The sequence below is a fragment of the Montipora foliosa genome, chromosome 10 (assembly GCF_036669935.1).
Source record: "Montipora foliosa isolate CH-2021 chromosome 10, ASM3666993v2, whole genome shotgun sequence".
NCBI lineage: Eukaryota > Metazoa > Cnidaria > Anthozoa > Scleractinia > Acroporidae > Montipora > Montipora foliosa.
In genome coordinates, this window is record NC_090878.1 from 23,125,797 (window position 1) to 23,135,796 (window position 10,000).

Here is a 10,000-nt window from a genome sequence, read left to right on the forward strand (position 1 = left end):
GTTGAAAGCGTTGAAGCGGATGGACTTCCTTACACCGTGATTTTAGGGTCTAGTCCATGGGTAAGTAGTAATTGGTATTTTCTGCTCCCCAATATCTAATTCTTTCAGATGGGTATCTAAAAGTCACCACAAAAGCAGCCACTTTGTACCGATTCCACCTCTTGAAGAGGGAGATACATTGCGTAGCATGACTGTGCTGCCATACCTTGATGACTTGCACAATCCATTCTTAGATGAGGAAGAAACAGAACAATATAGTCGGTATGACGCATCGTTTTCAGCAGGTAGGCGCTTTGCGTGCATCTTCTAAAATACTCCGAAATCTTTCGGGCCTATTTCGGAGATTGGGTTCGGCTGTCGCTGCTCCGAAAATTTCGAACCGAAGACCTTCTTGTTTAACTTTCTTTAACTTTTGAATGGAAAGTTTTTTTATCATTTCTTCAAATTTTTAACGAACGTTCTGAGGTACTGTATTGCTACATGTAGTTCTTTTTTTTTCAGGATCACACTTAACGCTAACTTTCATAAAACACTTCCTAGTAACTTTCTCAAGTGGTTTTGACTCCTCCGTGTATGTGATACCTGTTGTTAAATTTGAATTTTATTCTTAAATTTCCAATCTTGGTGTTGCATCTCCAGCGTCCTGATTGGCCCACTGAGCGGAAGGTGGCATAAACGAGTAGAGAGTTTGTGTTACCATATTAGGGAGCTTAGGCACGCGCGTTTTTGAGACGCGTACAGCAACCGGAAGTGGCTTGTTTCCCCTCTTAACTTGTCTCCACACAACCACATTGGCATTGCTTAGTATCCTTTCTCCATTAGAGATGATTAGTTCAACAATCTGGGAGAAAACACTGTCCTGGCACGCAAAATGTTCTCTTGTTGTCGTCCGCGTCTGAAAAACGCGCATGCGTAAGCTCCCTATTTCCTTCCACGCAGACTCTTGGGTAGCCTGCATAGCTGGCGGTTTGGTGAAGAAGCTTAAAACAGCAAGCAAAGGGAGAGGGATGAGCAGGAGTCTCCTCGCCCCCCCCCCCCTCCCCCCTTCCCCCATCCTTCGCTTTGCTCTTTTAAGTTCAGGTTTTCGCGCAGCCATTACATTATAACGTCAACTAAAATTCACCAAACCACTTGCTACAGAGGCTAACTCTTGGGCTGTAGTTGGAACTGAAAACCTGTGACGGGCAAAACTAATGTTTAGATTTCATATTGAATGTTTAAAAAATGTTTAATACCTCCCCTGAAAAAATGTTTATCACTCTTCTCATATCCTTTTTTGATAACTGAAAGGCGTATTTGGGCTAAAAGCGATGAATAATCCTTCGATTTACTCTATGGCGTAATCTTGAACGAAAGAGCTCTGGGCTCTTGGGCGAGCCAAAACAGAAACTGGTTTCAGGTGGAAGGACGCCTAGTGGCAATTCTTTCCTTGCAGCGCTTCCAGTATGGCGTCCTTTGAACGAAACGTTCGTCGAAACCCACTTCCAACGAGCGTTAATTAAAAAAACGCCCGCTCTGCAGGCTTCCTGTATTCTAACATTGTCACGAAATGAAGCGTGACCAGATCACGCATGTGACTTAACATAATATGGCGCTACTATCCACATTCCAACATAGAGTGTAGGTGATGCTGATGTTATTTTGGTCATATTTATTCTTTCTTCTAATCTTCAGATGAGTCTCCAAGTGAAATCTTGTCGCCATCTACTCCAAGCAGAAGAAAATCGATTTTAAAAAGACCAAGCTTTGGTTCCTGTAAAGCTCAGTGATTCAAAGTTATTTAATTTATGCCCAAAGTATCAAGTTATTGGGCTAACCTTGTTTGTACATTTTACCATTTTAGTGGGGTGATCAATTATTTTAAACCAGTTCACGAAAATTGCTGCCACTTACTTAAACATTCTACAATAAATTGTACATAAAACTGATTCCAAATGTGTCATGTTCCTCCTGGTGGTAAATTGCTCTTGAATTAAACTAATTCTCGTGGTAAGATACTGTAAGTCTCCGCCCCAAAACAAACACACTTTTCTAATTTTTATCAAAAAAATTCAATTTCGATGTTTCGCTCAAATCGCGTTCATCATCACCACATAAAGCTGTCTCCCTTCCAGCCATTTTAGTGTTGTCAATCAACGCTCCATCACACAAAGGAGCGTTGCGTGACAACACTAAAAACTGTGAATTTCCCGGACTAGGAATTGAGCGACTTTAGAAAAGTACGACGGCCAAGGTAACGAGAAAGTGGCTTGACAAATTTTAACTTTTCGTAATGTTAAGTATTTTGCATTTTTTTTGCACGAAATTGGCAATATGCATTTGTATCGTATGACTGGATTGCATCCACGTGATGAGACGGTCATGTTGGTGTACAAAAAACGGAAAAAGGCCCCACAAGTTTTGCATAATGATAGAGTCAAATTCCCAAAAGACATTTCAATGCATTGTTCTGTACACCAACATGGCTGCCGTGACGTCAGATGCAAACCATCAATAGACCTTTTTACCGATTCGGCGGCCATTTTGATTTCTATTGTTTCGAATAGCCATTATGGGATGCCCAGGGGGCAAATACATATTAATTTGCCCCCTGGGCATCCCATAATGTCTTTCGAAACAAAAGAAATCAAAATGGCCGCCGTATCGGTAAAAAGGTCAATACAATACAATACAATACAATAGATACTTAATTGACCGCTCCCCATAGGGGCTTTTCAGGGCCAATGAAACAATCAACGAAACAACAGAACACAAGAACAACAACTGTTAAGAATCCCAACTGGCCGGAGGCACACCAGTTGGCTATTTACAAGTGCAGCTGGGAAGTTGAACCAGGGACTACCAGGAACAAATTCAGCGAGTGGTCAGAGCGGGTCTTGAACCCGGGATCTCCGGATCTCAAGGCAAGCGCCCTAACCACTGGGCCACACTGCCTCCTTCAGTGTCCTTTCAGTCTCCTTCAGGTCTATTCCAAGTCAAGGTTAGATGCAAAATAAGTGCATGTTTCCTTGTTACTTCATGGCCGGCCTAGTTGGTGGACGAAAACCATAGACCTCTCGTAAACTTCTTTTGTTTTGTTCACCTGCATTTGCTCATTGCACCATTGTGATCTTTGTACCTTGAGGTTGGTTGCAAACCACCTAGAAAAGATTCACTGTTGTATGGTAGCGTTGTCGTTAACATCTTCAGTTCGTTTATTTTACGTCACAAAAGCTTCTCACGCCCCGCACGTGCGTATCACATTTTGATACATTTCTTGGCCGTTCTCGTCCTGACAACCACTTGAAATGATCAAATTTGAGGCTATGTGGAGGACGCGAGCATCGGGCGATGAATTTTCAATTTCTCCCCAAACATCCATACCGTTCATACCAATTTTGTTTCTGGAATGTTGATTCACACTTTCCAATCCGAGCGATTTGGAATAATTGCGAAATTGTTGCAATAACGGGGAATAATATTTTCAGACAACGTTCTCGTTGCCGTTGTCGTCGTGGATTTGAAGAGCAAATATAATTTCTTCGCAGGCATGTTAATTTGGTTAAATTTTATTTTAACTAAGTTAACGACCACGAGCTTAGCGGTCAAGCGGTTCATAAGCTTAAATAGCGGTCAAGCGGTTCGCAAGCTTAGCGGTCAAGCGGCTCATCAGCTCAGCGGTCAAGCGGTCCACAAGGTAAGCGGTCAAGCGGTCCACAAGCTTAGCGGTCAAGCGACCCACGAAGTTAGCGGGCATCCAGCGGTCAATCCCATAAGTGCAGGCTCACATCAGTGGTACTTGGTAGCTTTGTACACTGATAGGATCTGCAAGTTGACGTCGAAGGATGTACTTACATGTTAACCAACTGCCTTGCTTAAGTGGAAGATGGGTGCCTGGGATACCCAGGGGCTTCCACTGTGGCCAGCCAGCCCCTAAGGTATCGGGGGGGGGGGGGGGGGGGCGACGCTAAATGAACTTGACAAACGCTAGACGAAGTCCAAACGGTGTCTTAAGTGAAAAGACCTGTTTTAAAGTTCCATCTCCTCTACCTTGCTGATACCAAAATTAATCAAGGATAGAACGGAACGTTAAATTCAGGGAACACTTTTGGTTGTAATTGACCGAGTAATTTCAAAGCAAACTAGAAATGAAAAAAAAAAATTGCGCAAAATCGCGAAGAAGGGTATTAACGTTTTGGTTAAGAATGCAGCCCCCAACCGCGTCTGGAAGGAAGATATTTCGCCGTCCATTTATGGAAAGAAACTTTGGTCGACAACCTAAGTGATTTTGCAGTTTTGAAAGTTAAATTGCGGAGGTAAGCGGTTTTCTTGTTCGCCAACTGGCACGATGAAAGAAAAAACTGTATCTCACGATGATCTTTGAACTGTTTAGAGTTCGTCGTCTCTTAGTTACTAGGCAACTATTGGAAAAACGCCAATGCTTGGCTGAGAAAACAATGGTTTAGCTGAGATTTCCAGCTAGCCGTTGGTGGCTCGTTTTGCCCACGCCACAAACGGCTGAAGGTTCCCTGTGTATGGCTTCCGAAACAAGTCGCTGACTGAGACAGAACTCTTTGTGCACACGCTGTGATTTCGGTGACGGGAAATATGAACTTGTTTTGTAATTCAGTATGTCAGAACAGCGAATGAGGTCACAGACCATTGTACAGTTCTGTGCTCAGTTACCAGGCCTTTAAATAAAAGCGAGGCTGGAGTTGACCTTGCTTTGATGCAAACATCATTGCTTTTCTTATGTAAATCATGTTGTAACGCTAACGAGTTTCTATTTACATAAAAGCAGTGAGGTTTGTACCAAAGCAAGGTCAACTCCAGCCTCACTTTTATTCAAAGGCCTGGAAACTGAGCACAGAACTGTAGAATGGTCTATTACCAAGGATTCATGAAAGATACTAAATGACGCTCTCTGGTCTGTAATTTTTGTATTTTGTCGCATCAACGTGTCACAAATCTGTAAACAGTGCGACAGCGCTGATTCGCTGTTGTACTGGTTGTAGAGATCTGTGACAATTCGTAGCGACAAAGAATTCACTGTCACAATGGGGGAAAACGTTATTTTTGTTTTTCAAATGCGCCAACCACAGAAAACAAACGCTTTTTGTTTCGACACCCAATCACGTAGTGGTTGGGTCATTAATGACAATACGGTGACGTCAATGATACCTTCGCTTTCAACGACTTGATGCAGCGACTTGTCGCCAATGGTATCTCGATCTTAAAACAACCTAGCTATGATTTAAACCGTAAGTTAGAAGTCAATTATTCCAGATCCCACGTAGATCTTTCCAACCTTCGATGTAATTGCATCGGTATGGGGCACAGTTCCGTATTAAGTACTTTTGTTTCCCTTAACAGCTTAACCAATGCAGAGTGCAGTTGCTACAGAGACATAGTGATCCAGTTTCTTTCGACAAGAGGCCCACCTCAGTTGGAAGTTCTTCAAAGAAGACCTTTCTGGATACGTTTGTTAATCGATTAATTTCCATGACGCAAACGCTCAGCAAAAACATACTTGAAAACAATTGATTCTTACCGTGAAAACACTGATGATGGCTGGGTGTCTGCTGTGTCCTGATCCTATTTTGAAATTAGCAACAGGGACGGCTCAGCATAGTACATGCTAGGGAGGGGTGGGCAGCTCTTTCTTCTTTTCGTTTATCTCAAGCTTAAGTACCAAATCTCCAGAAAGATGCTGAGCTGAGGATAGCATTTACAACCTTCTAGGGTCTTGTAGAGCTCAAACGTAAGTCGGGTGATGGGGGGAGGGGGAGGGAGGGGAGAACGTCTCAGCTCTTAAAAAGACGGAGCGTATGGCGCTGGGATTTTATCCACCCCTCCCCTACTCCGCGCCACCCAATTGAAAAAGACCCTTCGCCATTGATGACACATTGTACAAAGTTGCAGAGTTTCAACGGTAAATATACTGACAGAAAATTCTCATTCGATATTGACTAGCTAAATAGCACCTTTCTGTTTCCAAATTGCTAAAAATGTGAGATTGCTTCAAATGAAATCTGGACTTTCGGCGTCGCACGATTTTCCCAACGATTTGCATTTGCATGCCAAAACAAATCAACTTTCCAACTGATTCTCTAACAAAGCTATTAATAATTTCTCTAATTCTGAACAGTTGTAATCTCATACATAATTCATTACATTAGTCTACTCTTCCCTTAAGGCATTTAATACTGTCCATTACTTGCCTTCTGACGACCCTGAGCCCTTTTTCACGCATTGGCAAATCACAAAATGTTTGTTGGAAGACTCATTGCGGTTTCACTGTTCGCCTTGTTGCAGGAATCATTTCCTCCTGCAAGTTGTAAAAAACTCGAAAATAAAAGGTAAGCATCATATCTAAATTCAATGATATCCCCGAGAACACTAGAATTTGTCAAACACATTCACGACTTAGCGGACCACAGAATGCTCCAAACCAAAGAAATGGAGATTGATTTGAACTTTGGAGAATGGAATACCAGTACTTAACAGTAACTAGGTTAACCGTTGATGTTATTTTTATTGGACGAAAAGAAAAACTCAACTTTTTTCTTGTATAATCCGGAAAAGATAAAAATATTTTCTCAGGTAAACGTTTTAGTTTCACTAGCCGAAAAAAGGTCTTAAAGATCCTTTATCAGTTTGTTGTGCACTCTGGAGTAAAATTCTACTCTGTCTGTTTTAGTTTCTCGGAATTAAACACATATATGATTCAGATAAAGAAAAAGAGAACTTTTAAATTAATGATATCTCCTCTCACTGGAAAATGCGGAAATATGCTCTCCAAGAGTAAAGATGCTAGTTTCACCAAACGGAAACAGGGGGAAAAAACGTTTTAATTAAAGATATTTCCTTAATTTGGGGTGAAATCTGGGGCATGAGATTCTATTCTATTGCAAGAAGATATATTCAGTCAAAAGGAAAGGAGAAAATCTTCCAATATCAATTACAGCAATTACTCCCTGGAGAATGTTGAGTATCATTTTCTTAAACTTGCATCGTTGGAGTCGGCGTTATACTTAATAAAAGTTTTAAGAGAGAAGAATTAATTAATTTCGGAGCGGTAACTAGTGGTCATGAATTGTGAACTTCATGGATACTGCAAAATTTGAACAGCAAACGTGTGAAAGAGACACACACCACTGATTGATTAGCACCGACTACATTACTGACCGATTTTTCGTACAATTTGTGGTGTACCGCCCAGAAGAGAGACCAAGGGCCGTATGTGTGTGTATGAAACTGAACTATTGTATTGTAACTTAAAGTGCTTTAGAATGCAAGAAATCCTGGCCAAGTGTTGGCCTTAGTGCGGAAATTTCCAAGTTGCATTCAGAGAATTTTCCTTTCAGCATTATGTCCTGGGGTCCACTTAACAACTCGTCGTCATACGTGGAATGGGTTTGTTGTTTCTCTAATCTGTTCCAGTTTCTGTGTCCTCTCTCTCTCTCTCTCTCTCTCTCTCTCTCTCTCTCTCTCTCTCTCTCTCTCTCTCTCTCTCTCTCTCTCTCTCTCTCTCTCTCTCTCTCTCTCTCTCTCTCACTCTCTCTCTCTCTCTCTTAAAAATAATAAAACTGAACGACATTTTATTTGATATACACTCATATAATACTTCGTTTTGTTATAGAAAGATCATTGTTATACCTCCCAACGTGTCACGTGTCAGTGGGTCAAAATCCCTAGGGCGAACAAAACTCCCCTACTTCCAGGGAAACAACGACTTCAACTTTCGACTCGCACGTGATCAGGTCGTGCACCTTTGAAACAGCGGCAACTTTGTATCCCAGCCGCGTCAAGGAAATAATGTTTACGCAGTCATTGCAGCTAAACGGTTTCAAACAACAAGAACTGAAGAAGAAATTGAACAGCTTCTTCGCGACAAAAGCTCGAAGTCTACTAACAAGGCCACCCACAATGCCGTGAAAACGTTGAGAAACTTCTGCAAAGAGCAAAATTTCGACGAAAGCTTCCAAAAACTGAGCAAAACATATCTATTTTGAGTTGGGAGGTATAACAAAACACTTAATGACTGGCCCCACAGCAGGAAACAGTGAGTTTGTTTCCCTTGGGGCCAGTCATTAAGTGTTTATTGTTTTAGCTCCGTCAGTAGAGCAACCGGGTGATCTTCTCCGGAGGTCGTTAGAGACGTCTTTTTTTTTTTTTGGTTTTTTTCAATGGGCCGATTTCAATTAGCAGACCCATCCCTAAGATGGTTTTTATCAAGAGAAAATGAGGGGACAGAGAGGGAGGCTCAGAGCGTTGGCCGGGATATGTCATGTCCGCGAAAGTTATTTTTAGACGAGCGGAAGTCTTTGTTCTAGCGGAAGTCTGTCTTCCGAGACGTCTGCATGCAGACGTTAAGTCCACTTCGTCCGCCATTACATGAAATCTTTGCTTTTCTTTCAAACATCAGACCGAGCTTGGCCTGCATGCAGACGTCTCGGAAGACAAACTTCCGCTAGAACAAAGCTTTCGCTCGTCTAAAAATAACTTTCGTGGACATGACATATCCCAAGGGCTGGACCGGGAGCCCCCCTCTCTGTCCCCTCATTTTTTCTTGTTTTTATTAAATTACCAAGCACCTTCAATCATCCTTTACCTGTTGACACTCAACTAAATTTGCTTCCAAAGTGTTGTGGTTGCCACAACAGATCAAGAAAGACACGCCGGTGTGAGAAAATTAATACAAAGATCACCTGCGTAACTGAATTAGCAGGTCAAAGGTTATCTTTTTACAATGCCACCCGTAAAAACTAGTCATATTATGCTGAATTCGATGACTCCTGAGTTAATTGTCGAGGGCCGGTAACGTTCTTTCAACTTTGAAGTGTAAAAACAGCTTATAGTGGCTTGATCCTAGAAGGGTATATTTAAGACTGGCGCAGAAACTATTCGGTTGCCATGACATTTAACCCAGTTTGGCAAAAACCCAATTTTATATCGTTCGACTTGGTCATGGCACCTATAACAATAGGCCTTATGCATGGTGACGTAATTTTTCTGAAAAATTCACAACCAAGCCTCGTTTGCACAAAATTATTCACATCGAACATGCAATGCTGTTCGCCTGAGGGTTTTTTTTACGAGTTTACTCCTTTGAGATTCAACTCAAGCTTAAATTTACAAGTTTTATTTTCGAATTCGAGGCTTTGTGTTGAAATCAGGTGGTCAGACGTCATCAAGCATAAGGGCTGTTATAAAACGTTTTTCATTAAGAGAGAGCTTTGAATAATTGATCTACCATTTTGAACTTTTCAGTGGAAAGCATTTTGATGTGGAAGAGCTTTTTCGTGGAAGAATCGAGGCACCGAACAAAACACACATACTTGATACAATATTCAAAGGATACGACAAGCGGATAAGACCTCATTACAGGGGTAAGGGCGTTGCTCTATCTCTTTCTGTTGCAGGTTAGCAGGGCAGGCGCAGTGGTGAGAGCACTCGCCTCCCACCATTGTGGTCCGGGTTCGATGCCATATGTTGGTTCTCTACTCTGCTTTTGTCGTGCTGAACGAGTGAAAACACGAAGGAAAACTACAGCCAGAAATCGGGCTATTCTTGGATTTCACATGACGTCACGGCCGCCATGTTGGTGTCCCCAAACAATGAAATGGCGGCCATGTTGGTGTCCCGATCCAATCCTCCGGGAATTTAAAGCTATTATTATTATGCTAACGTCTTCTTTTGTTTTTGTTGAAAAACATGGCTGTTGATCACGTGAGCGAAACCCGAGAATTTGCCAGGAACTGGACCCTTCACTTGTAGATGCTATATATATTTGAGTAAGTTAACTCAGTAAAGGATTTAGGTCGACACGAGGTCCAGATATGTTCCAGACAACTTAGAGCCTCGTTTTGCTCCTTGTTTGTCTTGCCGGATTGTTCCGGTAAGATCCAATATTGATCCGATATAGAAGCGTCTGTGCTTCATAACAAAACAAAGCGCACGTTTAATTTGTTGCCACGAAACATATGCGTTGTGAAATGCAAATTAAAATCGTTCCTTT

At 41.9% G+C, this 10,000-nt stretch overlaps 2 protein-coding genes and 1 long non-coding RNA gene across 5 annotated transcripts in view; 2 read left to right on the forward strand and 1 right to left on the reverse strand.

Annotated features, from left to right (window-relative positions):
• The window catches only part of LOC137972408 (serine/threonine-protein kinase STK11-like), a 14,598-nt gene extending 12,670 nt beyond the window's left edge, over nt 1-1,928 (forward strand). Inside the window, exons 9-10 of one of the 2 annotated variants that reach the window (XM_068819114.1) lie at nt 109-284; nt 1,675-1,928. In XM_068819114.1, the coding sequence (XP_068675215.1) occupies nt 109-284; nt 1,675-1,769 (271 nt within the window). In that variant the 3' untranslated portion in view covers nt 1,770-1,928. The remainder of the gene's footprint in view (nt 1-108; nt 285-1,674) is intronic. The other variant, XM_068819116.1, reaches the window with a different exon arrangement.
• Nucleotides 1,929-6,184: 4,256 nt separating this feature from the next.
• Nucleotides 6,185-10,000, forward strand: part of LOC137973373 (gamma-aminobutyric acid receptor subunit alpha-5-like) — a 21,481-nt gene continuing 17,665 nt past the window's right edge. The window contains exons 1-2 of the mRNA XM_068820171.1: nt 6,185-6,338; nt 9,253-9,371. Coding sequence (XP_068676272.1) covers nt 6,247-6,338; nt 9,253-9,371 — 211 coding nt within the window. The 5' untranslated portion in view covers nt 6,185-6,246. The remainder of the gene's footprint in view (nt 6,339-9,252; nt 9,372-10,000) is intronic.
• LOC137973374 (uncharacterized) overlaps nt 9,930-10,000 on the reverse strand; it is a 10,887-nt gene continuing 10,816 nt past the window's right edge. For both annotated transcript variants that reach the window (XR_011117217.1, XR_011117216.1), the window contains exon 3: nt 9,930-10,000. This exon is cut by the window's right edge and continues 817 nt beyond it. This is a non-coding gene — a long non-coding RNA (uncharacterized lncRNA).